The sequence below is a fragment of the Bos indicus genome, chromosome 10 (assembly GCF_029378745.1).
Source record: "Bos indicus isolate NIAB-ARS_2022 breed Sahiwal x Tharparkar chromosome 10, NIAB-ARS_B.indTharparkar_mat_pri_1.0, whole genome shotgun sequence".
In the NCBI taxonomy this organism is placed as follows: domain Eukaryota; kingdom Metazoa; phylum Chordata; class Mammalia; order Artiodactyla; family Bovidae; genus Bos; species Bos indicus.
The window spans coordinates 20,652,526-20,666,731 of NC_091769.1; the positions used below are offsets into that span (position 1 = coordinate 20,652,526).

Consider the following 14,206-nt stretch of genomic DNA (forward strand, 5'->3'; position numbering starts at 1 on the left):
TGATAGGCCCAAGTGGAGGAGAAGCGGGTGAGAGAAGCTAGAACAAACGCGCGAGAGGCACACGGTGACCTGGCCTGCCCAGCATCCAGCCCCACACAGCAGGCCCTTTCATCTGAAGCCCACAGCCCTCCTCCCAGAGGATTCCCACCCATCTCCAAAGCCTGCTGCCTTCCAGAGCAGCTGCACCTCTGCCCCTGAGCCCCTGTAAGAGGCCGCCTAGGGCATCAAGAGTGTGGGGCGCTGAGCCCAGAGCCCCTGCCACCCCCACCTACCCTACCCTAAGTGTTCCAGGAGGCCCCTGACACTCTCCAGTCCCCAATAGCTCATCTGTAAAATGCCAGCATTTCTCTAGCGAAGTCTCTAATGGCCCCTCCTGTCCCAGCACTCAGGCTCCGAGGCGCAGCCCAGGATTTAAGGAGACTTACATGAAGGCAGAAAGACCTGGGCCTTCCAGCCTCTGGGTGGAGAACAAAGAGATATGCTGCACAGACTACAGAAATACCAGACCTTAAGTTGCTCCCCCGATGGAGGAATAGGCTGTAAATGCGGGCCCTGGCCAGGGAGGGCTCCTGGGGGGACGCACAACGCAGAGCCTTTCTCAACACACTTGAGGGACTGAAGTGACACGCAAGAGAGGGGTGGGGCAGAAAAGAAAGAAGGAACCAGAGGGAAGGACCCAAGGCTGCAGAAGTGGAGAGGCAGGGAATGGCCCAGTACCTGCCCGCCATACTGCCCAGTCCAGGTCGGGGGGCCTCTGGGGACCCTTGCCTCCCGGGTTGGGGGGGGGGGAGGGGGGAGGGAAGTGGGGCGAAGGGAGGGAGAAAGGTCTGGCTGGAAGTGATAAGAGGCCAGACGCTGTTTACCTTGGCTTTGCCCATGTTCTCCCTGGGTCCCTCGAGCTGCAGCCAGAAGTAGGGGGTGTCCGGGCGGCTCTGGAAAGCGTTCAGCTTGACCCTGAAGATGCGCTGCACTTGCTGCCGCTGCCGCTGCACCCGGGGCTTCGACTTGGTCTGCACCATGAACCATTCCTGCGCCGGAGGGTCGCCCCCGGACAGGAGCATGGCTGCCCCGCCCGCCCCTGGAAGAAGGGAGCCGACAGTGTCACCGGCGTCCCCGGGCCGGAGGCGCCTAGGCCACGCCCCCTCCTCCGGGCGGCGCGCCCCCGCCTCGGCCTGGGTCCCCCCGACACACACACCCCACCCCCGGCTCGCGCACCCACCCGCCGCGGCTCGGGCGCCCTTCCCCCGGAGCTCCGAGCCTTTCGGCGGCGGCTCCCGCGACAATCTCTTCCTGCCAGGGGTTGCAACGGGGGTGGGACCGATCGGGCTCCCGCCGCCCTTCCCTCCGCCCCCACCCTCCCCCGCTTCACCGCCGCGCCAGCCCCTCCAGGATGAACTTTAGCTGCGTCTGCCCGGGAGCTTAAAGGGGCGCGGAGGGAGGCGGCGGGGCGGGGGAAGGCGGGGAGGGACGGGCGGGGGCGGGGGTCCTGAAAACCTCTGCCTTCCACTCAAGTCTTGGGCCCAGAGCCAGAATCCGGGGGTCAAAGTTAATTTCCTTCCACATTCCCCTTTCCCCAGGGGAAGGGAGAGGAAGGAAGGGCACCCCGGTGGGGGAGAGGGGGCTTGGTTTCGGGCACCCGGCCTTTCTCTCCGTTCCTCCAGCCAGCCCTGCCGCCTCCTAGGCCTCCCAAGAGAACCGAGAGCCGCGCCCCTCCTTCCCTCGCAGGAAAGGGTTAAAGGAGAGCAGGGTGGGGAGCCTGGGAGGCTGGGGCCTGAGGAAAACTCCGGGCCGGAGACCGAGCAGGAAGGAGAGGGTAAAAGCACCGCCCCCGCGCCCCCCCCCACCCCTAAGTCTGGGGACAGCCTGGGGCTGGCAGGCAGCCCAGACCCTCCTGAAGCCCCCAGGGCTGGAGGGGCGGGGAGAGCGCCCGAGTTTTCGGGAGTTTTCAGACTTGCGCTGTTTATGAAAGCCTTTCTGAGCAAGTTTGAGCTAAGCCGAGAGGGGAAGCTTTAGGAAGAGAGTGAGGGTCTGGTTGCTGACAACCTCTGAGGGTTCCCTCAACCCCTGACCTGCCGCCAGTCAGCTGCTAGGCCTCGGTGGTCAGGAACCAGCCCTGGACTGGGGGGCTGCCGCCAACATCCTTCTCAGGAGGCATCAGGGGCACAAAGAACACCTTATGCAGCCCTGTGGCCTGAACAGAACCCGGCTCTGTGGAGGGCAGAGTTTGCATCCTGGGCCTCCGGGAACTTCCTTTTCCAACCCCAAACCCAGAGCCTCTGTCTGACAGGCATGAGTGTACCTATGGGGACAAAGGGCAGTGGACTTTAGGCCGGCCTTGGGACATCTGGGCTGCAGGGGCCATGGCACATTTCTGTGCAGGCAAAGAGCCAGGGGCACCCCACTGCAAGGAAGGGGCAGGGGAGAGGGGCGCACACCCAGTCCTCTGGTCTGGATTCAGCCCCTGCTGTACCACACCTCCACTCCTACTTACCCTAGGTTGGAATCCAGAAAAGGGGATCTATGTCATCTCTGGCTCCGAGGCCTTCTGCTCTGCCAGGTCTGCTGTCCCTGGGCTGCCCCTCCAGAGCGCCTTGCAGCAGAAGACCCTCCAGTGAAGCTGGAAGCTCCATCTTTCTCCATTCTTCCCACTTCTAACTGCTCTCCCTTTATCAGAAGAAGCGCCTGCTTCATTGTGCCTCAGTTTCTCCTCTGAAGCAAATGACAGCCGCATACCCATGCCCCACCCCTCCTTCCTTGAATAAACACTTATTTCTTGTTGCCCTCTTTCAACTGACTGTGAACTGCAGGCACAGTGACATCCTGAAGGAAAACTTTCAGGTTTAATCTTATGTTCAAAGGGGCCATGCAGAGGGTGGGACAAGATCAAACTTAGGCATCAGGTACTTGATAAGTGGGTAAAAAGAGGGTAATTTATTTGAACTCTTGCATCTCCATTTCCCATAAAATAAGGATAATGATACCTATTAAATATTCATTAGAAGCACTGATGCTGAAGCTAAAACTCCAATACTTTGGTCAGTCAGTTCAGTCGCTCAGTCATGTCCAACTCTGCGACCCCGTGAGTCACAGCACGCAGGCCTCCCTGTCCATCACCAACTCCGAGGGTTTACCCAAACTCATGTCCATTGAGTCGGTGATGCCATCCAGCCATCTCATCCTCTGTTGTCCCCTTCTTCTCCTGCCGCCAATCCCTCGCAGCATCAGGGTCTTTTCCAATGAATCAACTCTTCGCATGAGGTGGCCAAAGTATTGGAGTTTCAGTTTCAGCGACAGTCCTTCCAAAGAAATCCCAAGACTGATCTCCTTTAGAATGGACTGGTTGGATCTCCTTGCAGTCCAAGGGACTCTCAAGAGTCTTCTCCAACACCACAGCTCAAAAGCATCAATTCTTTGGGGCTCAGCTTTCTTCACAGTCCAACTCTCACATCCATACATGACCACTGGAAAAAACATAGCCTTGACTAGACAGACCTTTGTTGGTAAAGTAATGTCTCTGCTTTTGAATATGCTATCTAGGTTGGTCATAACTTTCCTTCCAAGGAGTAAGCATCTTTTAATTTCATGGCTGCAATCATCATCTGCAGTGATTTTGGAGCCCCCCAAAATAAAGTCTGACACTGTTCCACTGTTTCCCCGTCTATTTCCCATACTTTGGTCACCTGATGCAAAAAGCTGACTCATTGGAAAAGACCCTGATCCTGGTAAAGATGGAGGGCAGAAGGAGAAAGGGGCAGCAGAGAAAGAGATGGTTAGATAGCATCACTGACTTGGTGGACATGAGTTTGAGCAAATTCCAGGAGATAGTGAAGGACAGGAAAGCCTGGGTCACAAAGAGTTGGACACAGGTTAGCAACTGAGCAACAACAACCATGATACCTATGCCACGGATTGTAAATTAGATCACATGGGTACTGCACCTGGTACATGGCACTGTACCTGGCACCAAGTAGACACCCAGTTCATTTTCATTTTCCCTACCTTGATCTTGTCTCTTCTTCCACCTCACTTCTGGTCAGTACATCATAATACCTTCCCAGAGATCCCCTCCTTCCCAGCCTTTTTTTTGGCCACCTGCCCCGCACGGCATATGAGACTTTAGCTCCCCAGCCAAGGATTGAATCTGTGCCCCCTTCAGCGGAGTGCAAGTCTTAACCACTGAACTGCCGGGGAAGTCCCATACTATCCTTTTACAGCTCACTGCCACCACCCCTTCGCCTAGATCAGGCTCTCCCCATCCTTCCTGCAAAGCCATCCCCCACTCCTGTCTCTCCGCCTAGATGTAGCAGATTTACTTATATAGCCTGGTTCTAGTCCCAACACGATGTGCCTTTAGCAGGTAACCAAGTCCCTTGATCGCTCCAGTCCCCTCATCTAAATGCATTCATTGGGTCAAACACATTTACTCACTCAACAAATTCAACACATATTGATTGTCGTATGAGCCAGGCCCTGGGAGTATAGCATTGACTAAGAAAGCTAGCTCCCTGCCCTCATGGTGAAGAAAGAAGAAAACAGCTGTGATTTCAGAGAATAAGAAATGCTCTGCTGAGAATAAGACAAGGTGTGATGGTGGAGAGTTCCCAAAGGGGTCCTCTCAGGTGAGATGATATTTCAGCTAGAGGGAGCTCAAGAGCACTGACACTGAGATGACAACTCACTAAGCTGGTCCCAATGTTTGACCTACATCTTTCTCCAACACAGGTACATTTAGTGGTTTCTTGCCTAAAATATTGGGTTAAACCTTGTTGCATTGGAAACCATCCTCCTCTAAGCCCAAATCTACCATCTCAACCTTCTACACAAGGATCCCAGCTCAAGTGTAAGTAGAATTAGATCTGTCTAGGCATGTCTGAGAACAGGATAGCACGCCCCGCCAGGAGGCCTCAGAGGAGAAGGCTGTCTTGGTTAAAGCAGGGGCCTGCCCTATGAGACTAGCAGAGTAATAGAATCTTTCTTATACCTCCAAGGCTCTAGTGGGAAAAGAGGCTTGTCTCTCAAATACCTCCCTGCCTAGCTCAGATCTACACCTAGCCCAGTTCCTGGGGACAGAGGGTGGGGAGCCCTGAGACCCAGTCAGCCTGCTTGGGACCTTTGTGAGGGAGTGACCAAGAGGGAAGACAGGGTTCTCTTTAACTTTGCCAGAGTGCCTGAGCGGCTTGCGTTCCTGGAAGGCTTCCTTCAGAGCAGAAATGACCTCCCAAAAATACATGGAAGATCAGCACTTAAGGTGGTTCCAAATGAGCAGGTGGAGACAAGAGCTGAGGAAACTGGGGTTAAGCAGGGGCTCCCCATGTTGGTCAGGATCTGGGTACGAAACACATGATCCCCTCAAAAGGGGAGGCTGAAGGAAGTTTTAAGAATGGGTCTTTTATGAGGATGTGGGCAGGATTAAGGAAAACCAGTAAGAGACTGGTAAGAAAACCAGTAGTACTCTAGGGCTTGTTTAGGAAAAGCAGTCAAATCCTGGAAGCCTGAAAGGGAGTAGGGGAACCAAACAACAGGCCAGAGCTGGAGCTGCCAAAGGCCACAAGATGTGATCTGTGGTCTTAGGGAAAGATGCAGAGCCACTGACAAGCTGGACTCGTGGAAGGGAGCTCCTTTCAACATCCTGCCAGTAGTCAAGCATTGGCCAAACTCCATAAAAAACCAAAGGTGGTGGGATCAAACCGGCCACTGACGTCAGCCTCCAGGACGTAGGGAAGGTTGGAGAACAGCAAGGAGGGAGACTGGGAGGGACAGAGAACAGTCAGCATACCCCGTCATCCCTTAGCAACCACAAGCTAATGAGGTCCCAGGGCACTGAATTTATACTAATCTTCCCCTCACCAGCACTCTCTTAGGAACAGGGAAGAATATCCTTGCACTCCTATTCAGAACTCAGGACTTGTGTACAAACCCCAGCTCTCTCACTGCATCAGTTTCTGAGGAGCTGCTGTTACAAATTACCCCAACTGGGAGGCTTGTTTTGCTGAAAGTTTTACTTTCTTTTTAGTTTTGAGGGATTCATTAGAAATGTTCATTACACACAATAAAAAATTTCAATATTTAATAGAGGATTATTCATTTTAATTTCAATATATAGTCATTAAAAGAAGAGAAATAGAAACAATAGAGAAAAGTAACAGCACATACATCACCAAATTATGTTGACCAACATCCAGACTTGAATAACGCTGGTAGGTCCCTCATTAACAGCAATCTGGAGTCCCAAATGGGAAAAGGTCACGAGACTTCTTAGACCCTGGGGGTTAGCCAGACCCTCAAGGGCTCAAGAAAATTCTGAGACCCACTCCCTTTCTTATCTAAAGTGCCGTCTGACTTGTGCTTGCTGGCAAGCATGGAATCCAGGCAGGTCAGAAGCAGGTCAGAGGCCTGATTTCCTGCTTCGGAAGCCTGAACAAGACTTCCTCCATTTTAATTTCCCTAACATGGCTTAAAACAACAGATGTGTAGTCTCTCAAAGTTCTGGAAGCTGAAAGTCCCGAAACAAAATATATAAGCTACTATATGTAACTGGTACATGAATAGACAAATTGTTCAATGGAACAGACTAAAAATCTAGAAAAGAAGAATCTAGACTACATCTCGGAATTTAGTATATAGCAAACATCTGCTGGATCATTGAAAAAGCAAGAGAGTTCCAGAAAAACATCTATTTCTGCTTTATTGACTATGCCAAAGCCTTTGACTGTATAGATCACAATAAACTGTGGAAAATTCTGAAAGAGATGGGAATACCAGAACACCTAACCTGCCTCTTGAGAAACCTATATGCAGCAACAGTTAGAACGGGACATGGAACAACAGACTGGTGCCAAATAGGAAAAGGAGAACATCAAGGCTGTATATTGTCACCCTGCTTATTTAACTTCTATGCAGAGGACATCATGAAAAACTCTGGGCTGGAAGAAGCACAAGCTGGAATCAAGATTGCTGGGAGAAATATCAATAACCTCAGATATGCAGATGACACCACCCTTATGGCAGAAAGTGAAGAGGAACAAAAAAGCCTCTTGATGAAAGTGAAAGAGGAGAGTGTAAAAGTTGGCTTAAAGCTCAACATTTAGAAAACTAAGATCATGGCATCTGGTCCCATCACTTCATGGGAAATAGATGGGGAAACAGTGGAAACAGTGTCAGACTTTATTTTTCTGGGCTCCAAAATCACTGCAGATGGTGACTGCAGCCATGAAATTAAAAGACACTTACTCCTTGGAAGGAAAGTTATGACCAACCTAGATAGCATATTCAAAAGCAGAGACATTACTTTGCCAACAAAGGTCTGTCTAGTCAAGGCTATGTTTTTTCCAGTGGTCATGTATGGGTGTGAGAGTTGGACTGTGAAGAAAGCTGAGCACTGAAGAATTGATGCTTTTGAACTGTGGTGTTGGAGAAGACTCTTGAGAGTCCCTTGGACTGCAAGGAGATCCAACCAGTCCATTCTGAAGGAGATCAGCCCTGGGATTTCTTTGGAAGGAATGATGCTAAAGCTGAAACTCCAGTACTTTGGCCACCTCATGAGAACAGTTGACTCATTGGAAAAGACTCTGATGCTGGGAGGGATTGGGGGCAGGAGGAAGGGGACGACAGAGGATGAGATAGCTGGATGGCATCACCGACTAGATGGACGTGAGTTTGAGTGAACTCTGGGAGTTGGTAATGGACAGGGAGGCCTGGCGTGCTGCAATTCATGGGGTTGCAAAGAGTTGGACACGACTGAGAAACTGAACTGAACTGAAAGACAGCCTCTGAGTCAGTGGAGATACCGTGGATTTTTTAATAAATAATCTTGAGACAATGAGATAGCCTTCTGAGATAAAACAAAACCACACTTCATACAACAAAACAAATTCCTGAAGAATCAAATATTTAAATATCAAAATGACATTGACTTCCCCAGTGGTCCACTGGTTAAGACTCTGCCTGCCAATGCAGGGAACATGGTTTAATCCCTAGTCCAGGAAGATTTCACACGTCACGGGGTAACTAAGCCCATGGGCAACGACTACTGAGGCCCGCATGCCTAGAGGCCACATACCACAACATGAGAAGCCACTGCAGTGACGAGCCAGAGCACCGCAACCAGAGAGTCGCCCCTGCTTGCCACAGCTACAGAAAGCCCTCATGCAGCATCAAAGTGCCATGCAGCCAAAATAAAGAAACAAAACTTTAAAAATAATGTCATGAAAATATTACAACAAACTAAGGGAGAATTTTTGTTGTTGTTGTTGTTATATTTGGGAGAAGCATGACTTTCTAAGAATGACACCACAGCAGAAGCCATTAAAAATTGTTTAATGCATTCAGTTACATAAATATAGAATTTTTTCCCATAGGAAAGTAAATACCCTAATCAGAGTCAACAGACAACATGAAAAGCTGGAAAAACATATTTGCCAATTATGTCGCAGACCAAGACCTAGTTTCCTTGGTATTTAAACAGATCTTACAAATCAATAAGAAAAAGTCTAACTCAACAGAAAAATGAACAAAGGCCATAAAAAGTCCACAAAAGAGGAAATATAAATTGGTCCTTAAACATATTAAAAAGATGCTCCTCTTCACTCCAAATAAGAGAAGTGCAAATTAAAACCACAGCCAGACAGCATTTTTTTGTCTACTAAGTGGCAAGGATCAGCAATGCTTGTTAATACACGGGGTCAGCCACTTTTGCATCCTGCTGGTATGTCCTCACAGACTCCAAAGATAGCAATTGGTAATATCCATCAACTGACGGTGTTTTAACTGCATATATTCTGTGTCCCACCAACTGCACTCTAAGATAGTATTTTACAAATATATTCTCACATGTGCTTTAAAAATATATATGACCAAAGATATTCTTTGCAGCATCGTTTGTTATGGCAGATTGGAAAAAATCTAAATGTGGACTCACACAATGAAATATTATCATTCAAAAAAAAGTGGAGAGTAGAATTAAGGTCAAAATGCAAAAGTAGGAGGTCAAGAGATACCTGGAGTAACATGCAAATTTGGCATTGGAATACAAAACGAAGCAGGTCAAAGGCTAACATGGTTTTGCCAAGAGAATGCACCGGTCATAGCAAACACCCTCTTCCAACAGCACAAGAGAAGACTCTACAAATTGACATCACCAGATGGTCGATACTGAAATCAGATTGATTATATTCTTTGCAGCCAAAGATGGAGAAGCTCTATACAGTCAGCAAAAACAAGACTGGGAGCTGACTGTGGCTCAGATCATGAACTCCTTATTGCAAATTCAGACTTAAATTGAAGAAAGTAGGGAAAACCACTAGACCATTCAGGTATGACTTAAATCAAATACCTTATGATTATACAGTGGAAGTGACAGATTCAAGGGAGTAGCTCCAATAGACAGAATGCCTGAAGAACTATGGATAGAGGTTCCTGACGTACAGGAGGCAGTGATCAAGACCATTCCCAAGAAAAAGAAATGCAAAAAGGCAAAATGGATGTTTGAGGAGACCTTACAAATAGCTGAGAAAAGAAAAGACGCAAAAGGCAAAGGAGAAAAGGAAAAATATACCCATTTGAATGCAGAGTTCCAAAGAATAGCAAGGAGAGATAAGAAAGCCTTCCTCAGTGATCAATGCAAAGAAATAGAGGAAAACAATAGAATGGGAAAGACTAGAGATCTCTTCAAGAAAATTAGAGATACCAAGGGAACATTTCATGCAAAGATGGGCTCAATAAAGGACAGAAATGGTATGGAACTAACAGAAGCAGAAGATATTAAGAAGAGGTGGCAAGAATACACAGAAGAACTATACAGAAAAGATCTTCATGACCCAGATAACCACGATGGTGTGATCACTGACCTAGAGCCAGACATCCTGGAATGTGAAATCAAGTGGGCCTTAGGAAGCATCACTACAAACAAAGCTAGTGGAGGTGATGGAATTCCAGTTGAGCTCTTTCAAATCCTGAAAGATGATGCTGTGAAAGTGCTGCACTCAATATGCCAGCAAATTTGGAAAACTCAGCAGCGGCCACAGGACTGGAAGAAGTCTGTTTTCATTCCAATCCCTAAGAAAGGCAATGCCAAAGAATGCTCAAACTACCACACAATTGCACTCATCTCACATGCTAGTAAAGTAATGCTCAAAATTCTCCAAGCCAGGCTTCAACAATATGTGAAAAGTGAACTTCCAGATGTTCAAACTGGATTTAGAAAAGGCAGAGGAACCAGAGTTCAAATTGCCAACATCCATTGGATCATCGAAAAAGCAAGAGAGTTCCAGAAAAACATGTATTTCTGTTTTATTGACGATGCCAAAGCCTTTGACTGTGTGGATCACAACAAACTGTGGAAAATTCTTCAAGAAATGGGAATACCAGGCCACCTGACCTGCCTCTGGAGAAATCTGTATGCAGGTCAAGAAGTAACAGAACTAGACGTGGAACAACAAACTGGTTCCAATTAGGAAAGGAGTACGTCAAGGCTGTATATTGTCACCCTGCTTATTTAACTTATATGCAGAATACATCATTAGAAATGCTGGGCTGGATGAAACACAAGCTGGAATCAAGATTGCTGGGAGAAATATCAATAACCTCAGATATGCAGATGATACCACCCTTATGGCAGAAAGTGAAGAGGAACTAAAAAGCCTCTTGATGAAAGTGAAAGAGGAGAATGAAAAAGTTGGCTTAAAACTCAACATTTAGAAAACTAAGATCATGGCATCTGTTCCCATCACTTCATGGCAAATAGATTAGGAAACAGTAGAAACAGTGGCAGACTTTATTTTGGGGGCTCCAAAATCACTGCAGATGGTGACTGCAGCCATGAAATTAAAAGACGCTTATTCCTTGGAAGGAAAGTTATGACCAACCTAGATAGCATATTCAAAAGCAGAGACATTACTTTGCCAACAAAGGTTCGTCTAGTCAAGGCTATGGTTTTTCCTGTGGTCATGTGTGGATGTGAGAGTTGGACTATAAATAAAGCTGAGCACTGAAGAATTGATGCTTTTGAACCGTGGTGTTGGAGAAGACTCTTGAGAGTCTCTTGGACTGCAAGGAGATCCAACCAGTCCATCCTAAAGGAAATCAGTCCTGAATATCCATTGGAAGGCCTGATGCTGAAGCTAAAACCCCAATACTTTGGCCACCTGATGCGAAGAACTGACTCACTGGAAAAGACCCTGATGCTGAGAAAGATTGAAGGCAAGAGGAGCAGGGGACAACAGAGGATGAGACGGTTGGATGGCATCACCGACTCTATGGACATGGGTTTGAGTAAACCCCAGGAGTTGGTGATGGACAAGGAAGCCTGGCCTCCTGCAGCCCATGGGGTTGCAAAGAGTTGGACCCAACTGAGCGACTGAACTGAACTGAACTGAGAATTAAGGTCCTCTATTTGTCCTAATAATGAACTATGTCCAAGACATCTGAGGATGAACTTTATAAAGCCAAGTTCAAGGGAAGGAGGGCTGAGGGTACCTTCAGATGCTGGCTGCCCCAATCCATCCGCCAGTACCCACACCCAAAGTTTCATTCACTGTGTCCCCAAGGGAGCTGAGGCTTCTGGGCTCTTCCCTCACATAGGCCACTGCTAAGGCCCTGGGACAGGCCCTGGCCAGGTGTGCTCAGGTCTTGTATTTTTGTAAAATCTGCAAAAGATATTTAAACCCCAATTGATAAGACCGTTGTGTCTTTCCTTTCACACTCCCCTCTGTCACACCTGGTGACACCTTGTGTCAGGTGGCATCAGGGCAGCCAAGTGCGTTTGGGGTTCCTGGCCAGGTGGAAGGTGGGTTGGAGACACATTAATTACAGGTTGGTGGTATGGGTTTATATGGCCTAGAGTAACTTCCCCCACAGAACCAAGTTATTGCTTGGGGTCCCTGTGTCGAAATGGCTTCCAGAAATATTCCTGTTGCCCACTGTATCACCACATCCGGGCTGGTCACACCAAGTTGTAGGTCACATGAACTGCACAGCAGTCAGTAAGGATTTTTAAATACCGTGGTATTTTTCTGGATGTTACAGTGTTCGTGACATTTATGCTTTTCTTAACGTGTAATTTAGTTTGATTTTTCTATGCTTTATACCAAAAATAATAAACAAAATGCCAAATCCCTTGCTATCCTCTATCTTTGGGGGAAAAAAATTGTCTACTGTCTGAAATGTCCCTTCTATTGGCTTAGAAGTCTCAGGAGTCCAGCTAGCCTGATACTATCTGTTTGGACTCCCCCAAAAGGAAACTTTTATTGGTAGGAAACCCCTGTCCTCTATCTGATAATGGCCCTTTGTCTCTTCTACGGAGTTACCAAAGCCAAGTTTCTCATACCTAGAGCATTTGCTCCCTGTCTCTCCCCAGTTGTAAGACAAATTAACAAACTGTTTCCTGTGTTTCATTGCTGGCAAACATTCACGTAATACAGCCTTTCAGCGGGTGTTGGCATTTCTGTAGGACAGATTCCTAGAAATAGAATTGCTGTGTTAAAGGCTGTGCATGCTTAGGTTGTTCTCCAGAATTATGGTGCTCTCAGACCATGGAAAATTATATGGCCAATAAAAATAATGAGGGAGATGATTGACCAGTTCCCAAAGTTGGGGGAGCAGGGGACAGGCTGCAAAACAAGACATAGAACTTGATTTTAAAATGAGGGCAGTGGGGGTGGGTAGGCAGTGTTGGAAGAGAGTTCCACTTTCTGCTTGAGTCCTCTACATTTTAAAAATATTTTTTCATGAACAAGTATAGGCTCCCCAGGTGGCTCAGTGGTAAAGAATCTTCCTGCAATGTGGGAGTGTTGCAAGTCAAAGTGTTAGTTGCTCAGTCGTGTCCAACTCTTTTCCACGCCTTAAACTGTCACCCTCCAGGCTCCTCTGTCCCTGAAACTCTCCAGGCAAGAATACTGGAGTGGGCTGCCATTCCGTTCTCCAGGGGATCTTCCTGACCCAGGGATCAAACCCAAGTCTCCTGCATTGCAGGCAGATTCTTTACCATCTGAGCCACCAAGGAAGCCCTGGGTTTAATCCCTGGATTGGGAAGATGCCCTGGAGAAAGAAATGGCAACCCACTCCAGTATTCTTGCCTGGGAAATCCCACAGACAGAGGAGCCTGGTGGACTACATACAGTCCATGGGGTTGCAAAGAGTTAGACACGACTGAGCATGCACACACTGCCTTTAGAGTTTTTAATACTAACAGGAAGGAGGCATAGCTGATATTATACAAATACATCACTACTTAAAGAATAGATTCCATCTGTTATTGAGAATTTTCTCAGTGACATCTCTCTTGAACTCATTCCTGAAACAAAGACCAGCTTTAGGGTTTTAGGATTATTGTTTATCTTGGCTCAAGCTGGCAAAGAGAGTCTCTGTCCCCGACATCATTCCAGATAGGGCCATTTCTGCCTGCCTCAGTCCTGGCAGATTTCCAGCCCTCCCTAGAACAAGCCTGGGGCGGGGCTGACGAGGATCCGCTCCCTGGTTTCCCAGGGCCACCCGTGGACCCCTCCCACGTTTTCCTTGTATTTATGGCCATGAAACACTGGTGCACTTTGGGTAATTGTTGCAAAACACCAAGACCAGCAATATTTCAGAGCTCTGTGGGTGTGGGGCTGGGGCTTTGAGGCTGGGTGGAAGGATTTTTAGGGTGAGTAGCTATGGAGAGGCTGGAGGTCTGGTGGGGGAAACAGCACACTGGGTCCTGGGGCAAATGCGGACTTCCTGAAGGCCACTGATGGTGGGGAGCCCAGCTGCCCAAGCGGGGCTCCAGAGGTCAGAGGCCAGCACAAGTCAAACAAAGCAGGACAGGCTGTGGGGAGCTTTGGAGCAGGATCTCTATCTAACAAGGCTATGACTAATTAAGGCTACTCCAAAGCTATGTCCACCTCCTGCTCCCTGGCCTCTCCCATCCAGCCTGTCATCAAGTCTGGTAGATGGATTTCTCTTCAACCAGTAAGTAGTGAGTGCCCGCTGTGTGCCAAACGGTGGTCTAAGTACGAGAGGTGCATCAGTGATCATGGTCCCTGCTCTCATGGAGCCTATCTCTAGCACTGAACAAAAAGGACGACTTAAGTATTTCATTGTAATTGTATTAAGTGTTATGAAAGAAAGGAATGCTGTAAGTCCTGCAATTTCTTTAAGACATTAACTTTATTTGCCTGTGTTTCCTAAACTGACCTCAGAAATTAACACTCCCCCTTATGTTGAACATAGAGAC

The 14,206-nt window shown here is 47.9% G+C and overlaps 1 protein-coding gene and 1 long non-coding RNA gene across 3 annotated transcripts in view; one reads left to right on the top strand and one right to left on the bottom strand.

Moving 5' to 3' along the window:
* The window catches only part of NYNRIN (NYN domain and retroviral integrase containing), a 28,218-nt gene extending 26,893 nt beyond the window's left edge, over positions 1-1,325 (bottom strand). Inside the window, exons 1-2 of one of the 2 annotated variants that reach the window (XM_019968260.2) lie at positions 1,220-1,325; positions 864-1,078 (exon numbers count right to left, since the gene is read on the bottom strand). In XM_019968260.2, coding sequence (XP_019823819.2) covers positions 864-1,061 — 198 coding nt within the window. In that variant the 5' untranslated portion in view covers positions 1,062-1,078; positions 1,220-1,325. Of the gene's footprint in view, positions 1-425; positions 729-863; positions 1,079-1,219 lie in introns of those variants that run through there. The other variant, XM_070797059.1, reaches the window with a different exon arrangement.
* Positions 645-2,778, top strand: LOC109564760 (uncharacterized). The gene is made up of 2 exons (XR_002181540.2): positions 645-742; positions 2,497-2,778. It is a non-coding gene; the product is annotated as an uncharacterized lncRNA (long non-coding RNA).
* The last annotated feature ends 11,428 nt before the right edge of the window (positions 2,779-14,206 follow it).